Raw genomic sequence first — 20,670 nt, 5'->3', positions numbered from 1 at the left:
GCAAAGTGGAAGGAAAATAAGTCACTGATCATACAGGAATGTGGAAGTTCTGGGCTGCATACTCAGTGGTTTCGTTGCTACTGGTGCCCTGGTGAATTTTTCCAGCATTTCCAGCTATGTTACTGGCGTCCCCCTTTGAATATCAATATGATTCTATAAGGGGACGACAGAAATGAAGGGGGGATCCTACCACTTGCATACCGGTATGTACCCAAAACTTCACAAAAGCAATGACACTAACTCAAAGCACAATAAAAGGGACTAAGTCACTTATCATATACCCATTCCAACAACCCTGAATTCCCGATGATGTTTTGCGTCAAAGTATCAACCCAGAATGGAGAATTTTACGGTGAAAGTTGAGATAAGCATGATGAACGTCATCAGTTTAGGAGTGTTCCTAAACTGCATTTGCAATGTGAAAGCCAACAAACCAAACAAACAAACAAAATGGCTACCACTCTCTGCCCACAATGAAATGTTGATGACAAAAATGATTGAAAGCGCTTTGAAGAACAGGAATATCTCAGGTAGCCAAATAAAAGTTGAACCTTGTGATATTATCCCATGGTTGTTCCATCAATTAAAAGTTCTGGTCTCTTTTTTCAGACCAGCCCTAGCAAACACTCTACTGTTTACACAGCAAGATCTGGACAGGTAGTAAACGTGTGGCATGGGAGTGACATCACACTTGCGATACCTGTTGGCATCGCAAACTCTCATAGATAAACAAAAGGATGCCTCTCCCCTCTCCATGCCTGTATGAAAATCAAGCTCTATCAAAATCAGAAGACCTTTGCAGCAATTGAGAGTTCTGGTTTGATAACGATTCTAATAACATATTACCATACAAGCTCTTCCTGTGTAACTTTTTTTGAGTCCCATTATCTTTTTTTATGGTCTTCATTAAAACATGGAAGAATTTTCAGTTCGGTGTTGACTGCTGTTGAAACATTGAATCATTGATAAATGAAGCCTGTTTATATTTCCATATTTATGCACATGGCAGACTAGTAAATCTCTCTGTAAAATTCTGGGCATGGATGTATGATATATTGTTATTACATCTACCAGTATATTGATGGCGCAACAGTAGTGATCTGATTGGTCGAGACGTGAATAGAACCATGGTATATTCCTGATATAGCATGGTTGGAACACAAGCTCTCGGTAATGAGCAAAAATCCTTTTTTGACGTTCCATGCCAGAATTTCAATATACTGTTATGATATAATAGCAATAAAGTACACTCAGCAACAGTATACCACTTGTTTTTGACCAGTTTACTTCATATTCGCTATTGCTTGTGCATACATGTCGTGAACTGGTCAAAATCTTGTGGTACACCATCGCTGGGTGTGCTTTATTGCTTACATGTCATTAACTATAAAAGGTTCCTTGTGTCACATCACTATTCATGTCATTTGTGCTTCTTCAGATACAACCCTTAGTCTCATGTCTGACATAGCACTAATGACACTCATGCTAATACGAAAAAGGTACAGGTGATATTGCTTAACTAATGTCTAACTATTACAGGACTTGAAACCTACAACATACCTTATACCACTACAACACAGAGAAATTCTTGAATGTAAAACAAAAAATCTAAAAACCAAAGCACTGATATGCACTCACATTGAGGCATGTAATAACACATACTACACAGAAATTCTTGAATATCAAACAAAAGAATAGGGAAATCAAAGCGGAACATAATTGGCCCACAAGTGAAAAACTTCTACACACAATCACTTGCACAGCAGGGCATTCAATTTTGTTAAATTAGTAATAAGCCATGCTAAGTAAACTTACACAGGAACTGAAACTAAATACTTATGATCAATATACCCCTGGGGTCCAAGTAAATTAAATGCATTAGGTTTAATATATGGCCTTAACTATAAACATTCACTGAATGTATAAAAAAATGCTAATAATCAGATATCATGCTTATAAAACTGTTGGGGAAAGTAAAGTATATGCATTCTAATCAAACTCAGTGTAATATTCACTTTTTAATATTGGCCTAATTACTGAAATTCAAGAAATATATGAAAGGGATCAAAAATCAGAATACTCATCAAAATCTCAGCATGATTCATCTATGAGAAAAATCTACTTCTAATTCAGAGATATACAGAAATTACAGAAAATCATTAATCAGGCTGCGCGTATTTGCATAACTATTGTTTATGTTTTGCAAATACAAGCAGCCGGGCGTGAACTTGAATGACAATGCCATACCCATCGGTAGATGGTCCCTGCCATATCATGTATCCGTTTTTGTAAAAAATCACGCGATTTATAAAATGGCAAAAAATGGCCTTCACGGAATAAGTGACCAAAAGCTACTGCATTTGTAAAAATCAGCCTTGGTGAACTTTCCCTTTAAATAAATTCAAGCAAAGATCTAAAAAGACTTTCCCAGACGTTAACCACATTTCATTTTACCATGGAGTATCAACCAGTTCATCTGATGGAAATGCATTGTTTCATAAACAGTTCAATAGGTATTTTTGTCTTGTTTCTCTAATGTTAACCTGTAAAAGTTATATGACTCGACCACTCTGCCAGCTAAAAATCACCCTGGCCACTTCTAAATGCAATTACTCAGTAACGGCCAAAAAAGTGAAATCATATGGTGCCTTTCCTATTGATTTGTTTACTTGATCATCCGCTTCCATTCATCATCACTTTCATCAACAACTTTTTTTATGCACGCCTGGCTTTCTTTCTTCGCTGTATCATATATATGAGAAGGTAGGCCAAAAGCCAAAGGAAGGCCAAAACAACTATTATTACTACCACAATTAATGCATTTGTGTAGGCTTTTGCAGTTGGTTGCACCCCACTTTTCCGAGTTTGAAAAATGACGTCATAGAACTTGCCGCTACACTGATCTTCTTTGCTTTCACTTTCAGAATCGATCACTGTGATGTCCCTCTCAGTTGTCTCTCCTTGCATGATTTGAATTGCTTTATTCTGACTTCTGTGTGTAATCGTTTCACTCACGTGGACTTCATCACTGAGACTGCCACTCTCAATTTCATTACTTTCATGGGTACTGCATGTAATAACAATTCCTCCGTTTGATTGGTCTTTTTGGTGCAGTTGGCCTGAACTTCTCTCGATATGCTCACTGTCTGCTTGATCAGACAGGGTAGAATCCTTGTGTCCTCCTGACAATTCTCCTTCATCCATATCTTTCTGATCCAGGCTTGCCATAGAATCTCTCATTTTTGACATCTTGTTGTGGTGGCTTTCATCTCCACTAGCTTTAGCAACTTGAGTTTCAGAGGATGAATCTATTTCAGCCTCCTTTCTGTCAGACATGGAAATGACATACTCTCCTACCATATGCCCAGGTATGCTGATTGTGCAGGTACCATCAAGTTGAGAAGATACTGGATTACAAACAAGTTGTCCATTTGGATATTTTAGACAAGCCTTCCTCCTTTGGTCAGATTCTCCTCTGAGCTTCTGATCATATTCAGTTGTAATTACAATGTCCAGTGAGGATCCTGTGGTGACTTCTATGATGGTATCGGAGATTTTGGTAGTGTGCATCAAGTTGGCAACCACGAAAAAAACAAACAATAACAATGCCAGAATGGTCATGACCCGATGATTAGGATCTTTTTCAAATCAAAGGATGTTCCTTCTACTTTTTCATCTTTAGAGGAACTGGAACTGTTTGTGCCTAAGTCTTTGGCGATGCCAATTTCTTTATTGGGCTGACACTCAAAGCGCTGATTTTCAAAGTCTGCCTCAACCCCAGTGATTGTCCCAAAGGCTCTGGATACATGTACGCCAGTGTCATCATTGGGCTTAAACTCACTGGGATTGGTTTCAATATTTTTGGAAACATCCATGGAAAGTTGTTCCTGGATAAGGTTAGCAATTTCATCTTGTTTTGTCAAAAGGCCAATGACATCATCAAACTGCAGTGCTGTTGACAAGTAGCCGCAAATACCCATCACTTTCCCATCAATTAACTCTAGCTCACTGATGTGACTTTCAAGCTTCTTAACTCTAGCGCCATTTTCTTTTGTCAGACACTTAATTAATCTGTCTCTTTCTTGTAGTATCTTTTTTTGTATGTCTTCAAATTTGACCTCAATTTTCTCTGCTTCTGTCTTGCTCTGTTCATCTATCTTCACACAGGCCTCTCTGTCATCTTTTACCTTCTCCTCAATCTTCTTTGCTTTCCCTCGTAGGTCTCCTATTGCTTTGGTCATGTTGGCTCTGAACTCCTCCAACACCTCCTCCAGGTTTCGAATTTTATGTTCTCCACGAGGATGTTTTATTACAGTGCAGTCAGAGCATATTGGCTCTCTGCAGGTGTCGCAGTAGAATTTGACTTGTTCTCTTTTGTGCTCTTTGCAGAATGTGACAAGTTTGACTGCTGATGGGTCGTTGAACTTTGCTCTCCTGTATTCTTCTAATGTAAACACGCGGTGTTCTTTGGTAGCCGTTGCATTTTTGTGTATCTCGGCACAGCTGACACAGCATTTTTGCTGGCAATCTAAGCATATGTTGGTGCTATCCCCCTGTCGACAATGCTCACATTTTTCCACGCTTATCCTGGAATCAGGAACATTTGCTTCCCGGTGCAACAATATTTCCATCAAGGCCGTTAGGTGGAAGTTGCTTCTCAGATGATTCACATCTCCATCAGGGACATCAAATGATTCATTACACAGTGGACATACATGCTCTGCTCGTATCTCCACCAGTGCTGTCAGGCATTTCTTACAAAATGTGTGGGCACAGGGCAGGATCTTCGGTTCTTCAAAAAAATGAAAGCAGATAGGACAGGAGAAGAAATCCTCTCCTATCGTTTGTGAAATGATCAAACTTTCAGCTCCTTGCTCACACGACATGATGGCTCAATGATATCTGTAACTCCGCTGAGGTAATATTAATGTTACCTTCAGTATAAGGATCAGTTTCAGATTTCAATATTTTTAATCACGCGACTGAAGGAAACCTGTTACCATATGTAGTTGAAATTATTCATGCAACGAGAAAAAAACTCCATCTGTTGTTCTAAGCAGTGGAAATATTTTCTTTTACATTTTTGTCATTTTCAGCTTTGAACAGATATTTGTCTGCACATTCAAGCATGTGGGAAATCAACAAACATTGCATCTTTTAAGTTTAATTGCTGCAAATTTACAATGTTTCAATAAGATTATGCTATTCTATTAGACTCCAAGAAACTTTCTAACTACAATATAATTCAAATTCATTGGTTTAATGAGTCTTCTAGAGGTAATCATCGTTTTGGACACACAGAAATTGGAACACCAGCAGTTGAAATACAACAGCATGCATCAAACGCTGCATATACGATCAACCTCTCTGTCAGTGCTACAGGTGTCGATCATTCCGATGTGATCGTTGGACAATCAAACGGGTAATATGTACGCTGGTGTTATCCTTTGCGCACCATAGTACAGGAAGTGAACATTAATCAAACACAAATTCTGATGGCAGCAAAACTCAGAGGTACCGTGCAAAAACTAAAGAAAGTCTTTGGAAAATTTGAACACAACGGAAAGCATCGAGCATTGCTGCAACTACTATGTATGAAAGCAAAAAGAAATGTGGTGCTTAAGTGCCAGAATATGTCTCACACCTCTGTAAGGTGGTACACAAGCTATCCAGCAGCACATTTTAGCATTGCACACTTGCACCATAACTCAGAAGAAAAATTCTTGACATTGCACAAAAATGGTCAATACTCTGCCCAATTGACATCCCAGTCAGGAATGTACGAGGTATAATAATAAGGTTATCATGAAAATACCACAAAGGATGCACTCAGTCATTTGTGCTACGCTATCCAGCAATGCGCTGTACCAATGTTCTCATGCATCCTTTGCTGTATTTACGTAATAACGTCATATTCTTGCTTTCCAGACAGTTCAATGACACAATATACAAATCACGTCAATGACACTGTCACTACCATATACCGTACTGTAGTTTACAATACAAGCTTAAAAATGCAAGTCATCAGCTATCCCCACAAAATAATCAAGCCTCCCCATTCCAGCTGAAGAAACTGAATAGTTCCTAGGGTGCTGTTCTGAAAGATATCACGGTAAGCATACCTGTATTTAACATCAGCTGAAAATGTATGACTGTACTCAGTCTCGCTGACAATTTGACAAATCTACATTTAAATCTGAATCTAGCTTCACTGGTTCATCTCTACGTTGTCATGGATGTTTCTGATTGGACATAATAAACAACAGAATAAAACTTTGTTCTTTGGCTAGAGTTCAAACTATGCTTAAAAAGTGCATTAATAATTTTTTTTTTTACCTTAGTGGTAGCACATTCCACCATCTGGGCTTCATCCAGACACACCCTCCACCATTGCACTGCTGTGATTGGACTGGGCACTGCCATGTAACGTTTAGCATGGCGGAAACGCCGACCCTCATCGCCTGTAGAGGTAAAAAAACAAAATAACTATCAGTTGACTAGCATTTCCAATCCCTTTAGAATGGACAGTTCAACAGAAAGATAACTGGCAGGATTACACAAAAGACTGACTGACTGTGAACATGCACAGAATCTTGACAGTGAGCAACAAAAGAATTTCAACTGTTATCAGGTACTGTGATCATAAGATCATGAGATACTGAGCGCATCTCCAGGTTTTATATCAACAAGTCAAACTGCTAAATTATACCTTACTAACTCAGGCTCATTTGTCTACATCCTGTCAAATTTTCTGCTAACACACTGGGTGAGGACATGCTGACAATGTTATTAGGGCTGGCATTCTTAAGGGAAGAAACAATTGCTAAATCTTAAATTTCTTTGAGAAAATGACACCAAAAAAAGGTTTTCTGTTCAGTTAACTGAACACACTGTACACATCTTGTTCAAATCTTGTTTCAGTCTGGATGTTAGACTTAATCTGTGTTGATTAATCAGACGTTTGTGAAATGATACAAGACAGAAACATAGCAGCCACTGGTTTGAATGTGTTAGAAATCTGGCATAATTGCAAAAATGACCAATACAGGTGTTCATACATGTTTGTGTATGCTATACACAAACCTGATGCTTCTCATGCTCATAATGTTTGCTGTACATGTCCAAATTCAGTGCATTCAGCTAATTGATATTTGCCGAAATTGAGGAATGTCATTAAATGTACAAGAGGGCTATTACTACATATCACTCTTATCAATCCTCCAGCATTACTAAATTTTAGAATGTCATGCTCATTAAACTTTCCGCATAAGCAAAAATAAGTATGACACGCATACTTTTGAAATCTGATCAAATTCAGTACATTCAGTTTTGTTCATGGCAAAATGAAAGAAAGTCATTAAATATGCAAATGAGCTAATTATGATATGCCACATTAATTAATTTCCAGCACTTTATAATCTACCCTACAAATCCAGGCAAATTCAGTATATTCTCTTTCAAAGACATTAAAGTGGCCTAGTTACAGAATTTCATTAAATGTACAAACAAGCAATTCATCAGTTTGTCATGGTCAAGTTTCCGCATAAGTAAACTTAAAGCATGACAAATGTACCATAGAAGTCTGATGAAATTGTATGCATTCAGCTTTGATCATAATAATGCCTATTACAAATATTTATTATATAATATTTATATATACGTAATCCTTATCAAACGTTGAGTATACATAAGTTTAAGTATAACCAATGTACTTCAGCAGTTCAATCGAATGCAGTACAGTTTTGATATATGGCTTAATTATAAAATTTCATTAAAATGTGCAAATGAGATGATAATGAGTTCAGTTGCTTTGTTGCTGTGTTTGCTGTTTCTCTCTTGTACGTTTTCTGGTATGTTGTTGTTTGTTTTGATACTTCAATTATACATTCAACTTTTGTAAATTTTTATCGTCGACCTTGTGGAAGATCAGCCTCATTGGCCGAACAATTTATCGACAGTAAATGAAATAAATACTACACTCACCAAATTTTAGGCAGATCAAAGTGTTAACAGAACAATGACCTTCAAAGGTCTGATAAAATTCAGTATATTCAGCTTTGATATATAGCCAAATTATATTCTGGGGTAAATAAGTTAAATATGCAAATGAGCTAAAAATGTCATGCATCAAACGTAGACCAAAATATGATCAATGAATAGCAGAGGTCCAGTATCATCAATGGATTTCTGAGGTCAAGTCAAAATTGGTGCATTCAGTATTGAAATATGACCTCCTTGCAGAAATTCATTAAATATGCAAATGAGATAATAATTAGTTTGTCATGCTAATCAAGCTTTTCTAATGACTAAACCCGAGTATGACTAACATACCTCAGAGGTCAGATCAAATTCATTGCATTGAATTGTTATCCACGGTGTTATATACAATTGTTCGTTGAATGTGCAAATGAGCTTTTAAACTGTAAGCCACACCAATCAAACTTTTAGTAAAGTAAGTCACCATACAACAGGTTGATATATATCAAATTTGGCTAAAAAATTCCTGGGATACATGTATAGCCTATTTCATAAATTCGTTAATTATGCAAATGACTGTTAATTATGCTGATCACATCCATCAAAATATAAACTGATTTTAATAAATCTCCCTTGATGTAGACTGAAAAATCCCTCGGTCGATGGCTCTCTCTATGCTCCTCAGTAGAAAGCGCCCTCAAGTGGCAGATCTTTAAGTCTATCCTTGATGATGCTATGTATTGAAGTGCATGATATTCTGCTTGATATTGTAAAGCTATGACTTGAACTACACACACAGTGTGGCAATATTGCACATTGTTAAGGCCTCCAGCCCATGGTCTACATAAAATGTCATGTGGTCATAGCGGGTAAACATCGATGCAATCAAGGTTTCCGAATATCAATATATTTTGACGCAACTTACTGTTACTGTGTGGAAGATCCACATAGTTGATTTCATTTCGTAACGTTTCATAGGTGGTGATGACAATGTCGTAACCAGCAAGAACGTAGGGCTGCATAAAGCTGTGTTTCTTAACACCCTGATATACCTGCCAAACAGACAACAACATTGATAGTTTATTTATAGTTGCCAGGGATAAGGTTGAAGATGAAACAAACTACAGTAGAATGTCCGCCTGCAAAACATGAAGATTAAATTGGCTAAGGTAAAATAGGCACTGGGTACAGACTTCTGGACTCTCTTACTTTTACAATTCTTTTCTGATCTACCACTTTTGAGGGCTCATTTTAAAGCTGTTTGCGTAAAAAAAAATTTCAGTCTTAGTTTTTCGCAAATTGAAAAATCGAAAATTTTACTTTTTCCCCATAGTGTTAACACAGATATGGCAGCATTTGTGAACTTCAAATATTGGTAAATCAAATTTTTTCTCTAGTACAAAAATTTGCATGGTGACACTCAATTTTTATTCTTGATTTTGAAAGAGAAATTTTGAGCAACCATCTTTCACTTGTTAAGTTTCACTCTTGATTGGGCCAGTCAAAACTAATAGCATCAGTGTGGGACTCATTTACCGGTACATAGAAACACCGCAATTATACGGTGTCGCTCACATTTGATCAGAATTGGTACATACCAGTATGGGTACCAAAGATCAACACTATCTGTTAAGTGCAGGAAAATTCTACATCGATGTTATGACAATGATTTCTGCACAGTACAACCAGAAAAACAACAAGAAATATTTAAACCAGAAAAACAAGAATGACAAAAGTTGGACATGCTGCTACAGAGAAATAGATGTTTTGATCAAAAAGGGCAAAAATTGTCCTAAAAAACAACTATTGAAATTTCACCACATTTTTTGCAAACAGCCTCTCAGCTTGTCAAAAGATGGTCTGCAACATTTCGCGAAATCTATCAGCAATATAAATCACTAGGCCATATGTATGTTGTAGTTACAGCACGCAATCTTATTTGCGCTAGTGATATGGATGTACATAGTATCCTCAGACAGCATCGAACTAAACAAAATTATAAATCTGGAAATTTACTCAGAAAAAAAAATTAGCACAGCTTTTCTCATTTGGGAAAATATTTTTTTAGAATTTACAATTGTAAAAAAATGTTCACTATTTCATTGTGACACCCCCCCCCCCCGTACCAAGATCTAATGGTCCGTCCCTTAGTTTGAGCAGGTCTGTTAATATGTAACAGTTCATAAACAATAACAGGAAATGACTCAAGGTCAGTGGAGTATCCTGTTTCAGTCATTGGCATGCCACCACTCCTGAACATTTGCAGAATTTCCCTTTTTCTTACCTTATTTGCACATTTTTGACACTGACGTGTTCATTTGAACAACGTCACATCTCAACCCCTGCATCTACCTGTACACCAAATACTGAGATGGTAGCTTAGGCGGTATGGGAGCTTTTGCGTGTGACGGACATACATCCGCACATACATACCCACATACAGACATACAGATGCCACCGACTCACCATATAAGCTCTTTTTGGTATTTATATAAATACCAAATATGAGCTAATAAAACTCATTCTACATAGGGCAAGTGGAAGCTGTTTTTCAAATGACGTAACTCTGTCAGAGACTTTTTCTTTTTCATTTGTATCAAATCACAGCATCCAATCTGAAGGCAATGAGTGCATATCAGGAGATAATAATGGAATACAATTCTAAAAAGGCCCACAAAGGTATTATCAACTGTTGAACACAATCACTGCATTGTTTGTACTTAATACTCATATGTCACACTACTTAATACTGGAATATTGAGAGTAGCAGCTTTGATATACTTTGTATTAAAGTCATATTGCAAATATACAAGGGTACCTACTAGGACTTTGAGAGCTGTATATTCGAGCTATTTTCTATGTCACACTACAAATATACTTACCAGGACCTCAAAAATGGCAGTTTTGATATATTTCCTTAGTCACATGACATATATACTTACTAGTACTTTGAGAGTAGCAGTTTTGATGTGTCTGTTAATTTCATCAACCCACTGATGACATATGGATGTAGGTGATATGATCAGTGTTGCACACGATGGTAGGGGAGGCTGAAAATGTAATGTGGGTATTATAAAGTGTTATACTCAATTGCAGGAAAGAATGACCGAAGTGACTGCTCTAAATATTGTCAGCCTTGCGTAATTGGTTTGAGAATTTCTTCCAAAATTTGCCAAAGTAGTGGCACTGATTTGTATATCAAACCATAATAAAAATCTTTTAAACTGCATGATTTCTGCATCGTTGACTACTTGCAAACAGGAGTTTGGAGAAGCAAAATAACAAAATTTTACAAATGTAATAAAATCTGTTTTGTTGGATTTGGATATCAAACTGTAAGCGTTACAACATTTACATGTAATAGATGAATAAAATACCATGACCAGCACAATGAGAAAATGCACTTACCATTGCTACTTGACAATGTGGACAAAAATATTTGATACTCTCATCAGCAAAGTCATAGTTGACACACTGGGCATGCTGCCAGAGACCACACTTGCTGCACTTGACTCTCAACTTCGTGTCTTTCTCCTTGTCAACATCTTGAATACCACAGATACACTGGAACTGAACTTTGGCCTTGGAAGCCAGCCTCGACCAATAGGACGTCTTCTTTTTGACGGGCTGCTCAGGCAACTTCTCTGGTTTGTCATCAGTCCTGGAGGGAGCTGTATCAGGATTGGTCATCACTGTGTCTGCTGCCCTCTGCTTGACCTCACTGATGTTTTGAGGTGTCTGGCAGACAACTTCCATACTACTGTTATCATCACGGCTGCCTTCAACTAAGACTTCATTTTCCTGGCTGCCATCCTCGACATCATCAGACTTCTGATTATTATCTACCATACAGTGAGGTTTCTGGCTTTCAACTTCCATGCACCCAGATTGCTCTTTCTCTCCCATTGCACACTGAGATACCTGGTCCTCTTCATCTCCAGCCAGGTTTTTGTGGACTGTTCTGTCAGTAGCGTTCTTATTGTCACAGTCGCCATGACCAATATTTCCACTGTCTACCCCCATGCATTGATCTTGTTTTGTCCCATCACTGGTGTCATAGTTACTGTTGTCATGGCAACCAGTACTTTTCACCTGACTCATCAAATCACCTGCACTAGATTTCTGTCTTTCTCCATCCACAGTAGAAGATGTATGCATGTTTTCTTTGCTAACACAGTGATTGTGATGCGGGTCCTCACTGTCAGTGCCAGCACTGCTGCCATCACTGCTGGCTGTACTCCTAGGACAACAATTGCTGTCTTGGTTGTCATTCTCTTGGCTTGTCATTCCCTGGTTATCTTTTCCTTGTTGACCATTTAACACCTGTTTCTCTTTGTTGCCAACTATTGTATCTTTCTGACTTTCACCACTGACATCTTTTGGCTTCAGACTTTTGACTATATCAGTATTAGCCTTACAATCTACGTTTTCTAAATTCTCCCTGAATTTCCCATTTTCTGAACCGTTGCTCTGTCTCTCATTAGTAATGCTTTTTTGGTTCACCTGTTGTGCATCTACAGCTATTACACTTGAATGTTCAGTAGAACAAGAGATCTGACTGTTGTTGACTGAATCTTTTCCTCGTACACTTTGGTTGTTGACCATGACATCATCAATATCACCTCTGACCCCTGTATCTGTCCTGTCAATTTCTCTGCTGCTATCTGCATTAGTATGGGTATCTGCTTGGCTATCATTTTTGAAGGGAGAGTAGCCAGACCCAGCTTCCTGATCCGCTGATGGTGTTTCAATCTTTGAGTTTCTTTTGCTTGAGGGATCTGTATCTACGATGGTGGATGTCTCACTCATGGAGTTCTCCTTATCTTGTAATGCAGTGTTACTGTGGTCAGCTTTCTCTTCTGTCTTTTCATTATCCTTGGATTTTGAGCTTCTAGCTTCTTGATCACCTTTGCAGTCATCGGCAGATGAGCCATCTTCTGCCTATCATTTGGGATAGAAGGACTCATTTTCATCATATGGGATTGATTTTTGTGACATGAACAGAGAAGTGTCAAAAAAATTAGATTTCTCACATATGGTTTTGAGTTTAGTTCATGCACAGATGGTAGAAAGACAGTCCAATTTGAAATTGCACATTGCGGGACTGTTTTTCATTGTTTCAAATTTCAAAATTCATTATAATTTGTATATCGGTGCAAATTCGCATTTCCCATTTTGACCCATCCCACTTACGTCCTCTCAGAAAGATCCCCGGCACAAGGACAGCAGTGGGCAAGCTTAGGGTACAGACTAACACTGATCAGTCCTTATTTGGTTTAGACTCTCTAACAGCCCTTGCTGGCTATTCATTGCCCTCTTCTATCCTGATTTTGAACGTATGTAGCCCATCTCAGTGAGCTGTTGTAGCCTGGTTTGGCTTGGGACTGGCCCTGGCCCTTACCCTGACAGACCATTGAGGGCGCACTAGGCTAGATAACAGAGAAGCTGTCTAGCAAACAAGGGGCTATGAGAGAGTCTATCTTCAGCTCTAGTAATCATGAAATGCTTATAATACTGGACTACCTGTTTATTGGTCTCCATGTTAGCATGGTAATGTACAGGAGGAAGGTCAGTTCTTGGATGAAGCAACATGCATGCCAACACTTCCACAGTTTTACCAAGTCCCATTTCATCTGCAAGAATGCCACCTGGGTGCTCAGTCAGCCTTGTTGGCTTTTCCAACACAATTCTGGAAGAAAAAATGATTGGAATTTAAGAGCACTGTGGCAAACATACCACTCTGTCGAGAATACCCTTCACATTCAAATCAGCTCTTTCAAAAATGTTATGCTGATTTTGGTCATACTTTCAAACTAAATTACCAAACCTTTTTATGAAAAACAATCCAAAACAAGTCATCGTTGATGACACAGTCCCCACTTGTTAATGGGTATTTTGATTACAGGTCCTCAGAGAGGATAGAGTCCTCTTCATTAGGTCTGTGATAAAAATACTTTTGAATGAATTCGCTTGATACATGTCTGAGTTATGGTTCAGGACATGAAAAAAATCGTAACAAAATGGTCGCACAGTGGCCATATTGGATCGCATCACAAAACAAATTGATGTGCATAGCTATGACATTGGTCGATGTCCTTGTACCAACTTTGAATAATATTGGTCGAACATGCAGATATGACTGAGAAATGGCTCTGTACATGAAAAATCGTATCACAGGATCGTATCACAAAACAGATTGACGTGCATATGTATGACATAGGTCAATGTCCTTGTACCAACTTTGAATAAAATCGGTTGAGATATGCCTGAGTTATGGCTCTGTACATGAAAAAATCGTAATAAAATGGCCGCCTGGCGGCCATTTTGGATCGTATCACATAACGAATTGCCGTGCACAGCTATGACATTTGTCAATAAGCTTGTACCAACTTTCAATAAATCGGTTGAAACGTGCCTGAGTAATGGCTCTGTACATGAAAAAATCGTAATAAAATGGCCGCCTGGCGGCCATATTGGATCGTATCACAAAACAAATTGATGTACATATCTATGACATTGGTCAATGTCCTTGTACCAACTCTGAATAAAATTGGTCGAAACATGCCTGAGTAATGGCTCTGTACATGAAAAAATCGTAATAAAATGGTTGCCTGGCGGCCATATTGGATCGTATCATAAAACAAATTGATGTGCATATCTATGACATTGGTCAATGTCCTTGTACCAACTCTGAATAAAATCGGTCGAAACATGTGCGAGTTATGGCTCTGTACATGAAAAATAGCGTCAATGACACTGTAGCTCCCATCCTGGACTATTTAGTGTTTGTTCTCTGGTCAGATATTTGAACATGTGTGAAAGGGATAAAGTGCATGAAGTGAATGTAATGTACTGGAGACAGTGAAATGTTTAATGTATTTTTCAGAATATAAAATGGAAAAAATACAGAATTAGATATATCGAATACTGTGATACAACCATTAACTCAACAAGTCATTTACAATGACATAGTCCCCACTTGTAAGGAGTATTAGTCTTGATGGGGCAGGAAAAATGTGGTCATTAAGAAGTATCACTGGAGTGTATATGTTGAGATCTATGGGCACATAGGTCTATGTCGTTGTTCCCAATTTGAAACACATGAGGCATGTCTAAGTTATGGTTCTAAATCGGGAAAAAAGATCAGACCTCTAGCAGTATTGGCCAGCCAAGAAATACATATGCGAATTATAAATGAGGTACAAGATGTGACATCTTAAGGTCTAATATCCTGTCAAAATTGGAGGGTATAGAACTTGTGGTTACTGAATATGCATATATATGTATAATCAAGGTCAAAGGTCATCAAGGTCACATGACATTTTGAAAAAAAAAATTATATTGCTAATTAATCCCTATATGCAAAAAAATCAGATCTCTAGCTCTATTCGCTTGCCCAGAATTAGATGCGTACATAATGAATGAGGTAAAGCGTGTGTTGTCATAAGGTCTCCAATCCTACTAAATACAAAGGACATAGCACTTGTGGTTACTTATTTATTGACATAAACATATATTTTAGGTAAAAGGTCATCGAGGTCACATGACATTTGGTCAAAAAATTTCTCTCCTATACCAAAAATCAGACATCCAGCTCTATTAGCTTGCTCAGAATGAGATATGTGCATAATTATTGAGGTACAGTATGTGGTGTCATAAGGTGTCCAATCATACCATAAATGAAGGCTGTAGCACTTGTGGTTACTGAGTTATTGACAAATATGTATATTTGAGGTCAAAGGTCACCGAGGTCACGTGACATTTTGTCAAAAAATTGTATTGCTAAGTTATCCCTATATACCAAAAATCAGACCTCTAGCTCTATTGGCTCGCTCAAAATTAGATATGCACATAATTAATGAGGTACAATATGTGCGTCATAAGGTGTCCCATCATACCATACATGAAGGGTGTAGCAATTGTGGTTACTGAGTTATGGACAAATATGTATATTTGAGGTCAAAGGTCACCGAGGTCACGTGACACTTTGTCAAAAAAATTGTATTGCTAAGTTATCCCTATATACCAAAAATCAGACCTCTAGCTCTATTGGCTCGCTCAAAATTAGATATGCACATAATTAATGAGGTACAATATGTGGCGTCATAAGGTGTCCCATCATACCATATATGAAGAAGGGTGGTAGCACTTGTGGTTACTGAGTTATGGACAAATATGTATATTTGAGATCAAAGGTCACCAAGGTCACATGATATTTTGTCAAAATATCTGAGATATCTGCGTGAACAGATGGACTCACGGATGGACGAACAGACGGATATGCCCCAATCTATAAGCCCACTGGACTTCATCCCTGGGGACTAAAAATTGTGTCACTGTATCCTTTTTGCAATATGAATACGATGAGAAACTAAATTTTTATTTTTCGTGGCCTTATACATGGCAGTCTATGGAGATCTGCCTTATACATGGGAGTCTATGGACGTGTAAACTAAAAATTCACCATGATTTGCCCAAATTTCGGAAAGGTCACTCCTATGCACTTCCATACCAAGTTTCAAATCAATCGGACTTGTGGTTTCAGAGAGGAGACTTTTTGACCAAAAATGGAGAAAAATTACAAAAAAATTCATGAAAAATAGCAAGTCCAAGATACTGACCCAAGATGTGCACAATCATTTCATGTCAGCCCAAAGTACTTACATGCTAATTTTTCATGTAATCTGCTCAGTGGTTATTAAGTTTTTTCAATTTTGACTGTTTTTACATTTTTTCACTTAATTTGCATATTTTTGGCAATGACAACTTCATTTGAACAAAATCTCATCTACAGCCCATCATCCATGTACACACCAAATATCAAGATGAAATGTGCAGCGGTTTTGGAGTTTTTGATGTTGACGGACAGACATACAGACATACAGACATACAGACATTTCCCTAGCCTATAAGAATAGCTTCCATTGCCATATATACATATGGCTATGGGAGCTAAAAAATCATAATAAAATGGCCGCCTGGTGGCCATATTGGATCGTATCACAAAACAAATTGACGTGCATATCTATGACATTGGTCAATGTCCTTGTACCAACTTTGAATAAAATCGGTTGAGACATGCCTGAGTTATGGCTCTGTACATGAAAAAATCGTAATAAAATGGCCGCCTGGCGGCCATATTGGATCGTATCACAAAACAAATGATGTGCATCTGTATGACATATGAAGTAATCCTTGTACCAAGTTTGAATGAAATCGCTTCTTGCATCTCTGAGATATCTGCGTGAACGGACGCACGCACGCACGCATGCACGCACGCACGCACGCACGGACATGACCAAACCTATAAGTCCCCCCGGACGGTGTCCGTGGGGACTAAAAAATATAGAAATAAAGCATCAGGAGTGTATATACATGTTGAAAGGCAGTTTTCAGCGCTACCATTTTTTGACAATATCAATCAATTAACAGTGTGATACATAGCAATTCAGACATACTCATTCACACACAAACAAATACAGACAGACTGACATATATACTGATAAACAATGAAAGGATACAAGCACTACTGTATACATGTGCATTACATGTGCTGATGACTAGAAAGCTGCTAGTCACTAAGGATATTTATATCATACTAGTATATTGATAGCACAAAAATATAGCAATCAGATTGGTCAAGATAACTACGCTATATTTGTAGTATAGCATGGCTGGGACATTTGTGAGCTCTCAGCTGGAGAAAATTTCAATGTTTTTTGATGTTTCACGCCAGAATTTCAACATAGTCATGATTTAATAGCAATAAATCACCTCAGCAATGGGTAAACCACTCAGTTTTGAAATTCTCTGAATTTTTGCAGGAGTGATAGCGAGTGCATATATGCAGTGAACCGGTAAAAATCTTGAGGTACACTCATTGCTGGGGTGGTTTATTGCTTAAATAACACACTTACTCCCCACTGTAAATGTTGAAGTATAATATCTTGTCATCTCTGGTTTGAATTTCTCTCCACAGAGGGTGGATTTCTTGCCCTGTAATCAGCAGAGTACACAATTATTAGTGGTAAGTTAACCCTTTCACCCCCAGTTCCCTGTATACAGGTCCAACTTTACCATAGAAAACAATGGATTTGGGACAAACCATGGTGGTGAAAGGGTTAAAACCTTCCAATACAAGGAGAAAGAGAATCTACTCCTTGTAATACATATGGAATACATCATATCGCCAGTATCTGAGTCCTAACTTCAGTAAGAAAGGCAACTTACAATTGGATCGTATTTCACCTTTCAGATACCAAATTTTTTCCTACAATCAAATGTTCAAATTATATAGGACTCAACAAAGACACACGTCATATCTCCTTTTGAAAGAAAACCTTGCTATTACATCAGTAACACGTTTGTCTCAGTTCAACTTTGAACTATATCTTCTTTTTGCACTGTTACTATTACTCCATCTCTTACCTGATTCACCTGCTGTATCATCTTTCCCATGATGCTCTCTTTCCAGCATCCACAACACACCATGACTCTGGTACGGTCTCAATTTCGGCAACAAGCTAGGGTGTTGAGGATCTACACCTTGTAGTCTGGTCTCATTTGCATGATGATCACGAACATTATCAAACAACACATTAATATCTTGCAGAGGCCCTTTTCTACCATCTTCCAGAGCTGCAATAGCACAAAGCAACAGTTGAATTGATTGAAATTAGTTCTAAACTAACTTAATTTCAGCTGCAAGTGGTATCCATTACTGTTAGACATTTAATCTAAGCAAACAAAAGGCAGCTGTGGGCTGATTAGTTTTTAGCACGTTAAACAGTCTATTTCAGGTCACATGATACACACTAAGTTTACCCAAGGTCACAAAGTTCATCCAAGGTCACAGTCACTCAGCTAATTTATAATCATACCCAGTGTTTTCTCAGGATGCTAGATATAGCATGAATGCCCCTATGTAATCCAAATCCTTCTTCAAATAATCACAAACACAGCGACATGTTTCCTTCTAGAATGAGGTTTGAATTTATGATTTACACAGATCTGGTGCTTGGGTTGGAAAAAGGTACTTACCATAAACAGGCACTCGGTAGAACCATTCCATAAGCCCTTGTAAGTGATGATATTGTAGTTTCCCTGAGTTACCCGGCTGGCACTGAAATTTCAATTTGCTGAGAAATGACTTCAGAATATAGATATCAAATGTAACCTCTGACTCGGCTTGATTATACTGACTTTTCACAACCCTGAGCAATCTCCCTGACGCATATCGATGCAAATACTCTATATCATCAAGATATCTCGACTTTGGAATTTCCACTTGCATTCTAAAGCAGCTGTAAATATCATTGGATACGGCATTATTCAAATTCTCATTGTTGTTGCTATGGCAATCATATATTAAATAATGTAGATTTTTGTCATTGTTTATGAAGAGTGAAAATTTGTCATCATCTGGTAAATGTTTTGGTGCTGTCCACTTCTTTTCTGGTTCTTCTTCAGACAAAAACGGGCCAAGTTTGACGTGAAACTCCCCTAGTTTGCCAGTCCACTCTCCTTGTTTCACTTTCAGAGTATTGTGGACATTAATGCTGTAGTCTGCAGCATCCCATATTTTGTTGTATTCTAATTGGCTGATGGCATTCTCCAGATTAAGTATGGGACCTTTTGATTGGCTATTTTCTGCTGTGTGGATTGAGTTTTCCACTGTTTCAACCAATGATGTATCCACTACCATAGGCCGGGGGCCAATTTCTTCTTGACTTGTACTCTGTTGTGAAATTTCTCCATTTTGTGTATCATTGTTATTCACATTAAAATCATCATACATATTCCAAGACAGACACTGTCTCTTGTCTTCATCCACTTTTTGTGGAACTCCTTTTCGCTTTCTTGGCATATTTGTAGTATCGCTATTTCTGGCATTGACTGTAAATCAAGAAAACATAGCGTCAATGACAATCATGAATGGGCTCACATTTGGTTAGATGGGGAATAGCAGGCCAGAGTGAGTATATCCCTGGATACATGCATACCGACTTTCAAAGCAATCGGATGAGTGATTTCAGAGGAAATGATTTTTTGACCAAAAAATAGTGTCAATGACACTGTCCTCCCATTTTACAGAAATACTAAGTACTGGTACACACATGACATTGCATTCTTACAGGTTGACTAAGAAATTCAATTGCAAGTACCAATTAATCTTATACCCAAGCAATATGAATGCTCCATCTCATGACTTTTACACATCTGACAGAAAACAACCCTAGGATCAAGACTATCATGTTTTACAGCAATCCAACAAATAGTTTGGGAGAAAATGATTTTTTGACAAAAAATGGGAAAAATTACCCCAAAAATACAAATATGAAATTTCACCACAATTTGAACAAATCTGACAAAGGCCAACCCTAGGATCATACATACAAGTTTTCGAGGCAATGGGATGAGCGCTTTCAGAAAAGAAGATTTTTTGACAAAAACAAAAATAAAAATATTTCAAAATTTCACCACAATTTGAAGAAATGTACCTTAAGTCACTATAAAGAGCCTGCATACCAAGTTTCCACCAAATCTGACCAGTGGTTACAGAGTTTTAGCAATTTGCAGGATTTTTCCTTTCTTCCCCTTCATTTGCATATTTTTGACTTTGATATGTTTATTTCAACAAATTCACATCTCCACCCCTGGGTGCACCTGTCCACCAAATACTAAGATGGTAGG

At 37.8% G+C, this 20,670-nt stretch overlaps 1 protein-coding gene across 1 annotated transcript in view; it reads right to left on the bottom strand.

Moving 5' to 3' along the window:
- Window positions 1-20,670, bottom strand: part of LOC139142605 (E3 ubiquitin-protein ligase SHPRH-like) — a 54,044-nt gene that overhangs the window by 27,835 nt on the left and 5,539 nt on the right. Inside the window, exons 2-9 of the mRNA XM_070712599.1 lie at window positions 19,018-19,872; window positions 18,406-18,615; window positions 17,895-17,973; window positions 13,501-13,666; window positions 11,386-12,918; window positions 10,920-11,027; window positions 8,903-9,029; window positions 6,337-6,461 (exon numbers count right to left, since the gene is read on the bottom strand). Of these exons, the coding sequence (XP_070568700.1) occupies window positions 6,337-6,461; window positions 8,903-9,029; window positions 10,920-11,027; window positions 11,386-12,918; window positions 13,501-13,666; window positions 17,895-17,973; window positions 18,406-18,615; window positions 19,018-19,843 (3,174 nt within the window). The 5' untranslated portion in view covers window positions 19,844-19,872. The remainder of the gene's footprint in view (window positions 1-6,336; window positions 6,462-8,902; window positions 9,030-10,919; window positions 11,028-11,385; window positions 12,919-13,500; window positions 13,667-17,894; window positions 17,974-18,405; window positions 18,616-19,017; window positions 19,873-20,670) is intronic.

The sequence above is a fragment of the Ptychodera flava genome, chromosome 10 (genome assembly GCF_041260155.1).
Source record: "Ptychodera flava strain L36383 chromosome 10, AS_Pfla_20210202, whole genome shotgun sequence".
Classification (NCBI taxonomy): domain Eukaryota; kingdom Metazoa; phylum Hemichordata; class Enteropneusta; family Ptychoderidae; genus Ptychodera; species Ptychodera flava.
The sequence above is the reverse complement of the archived record's forward strand: the minus strand, read 5'-3'. Positions and strand labels throughout refer to the sequence as shown.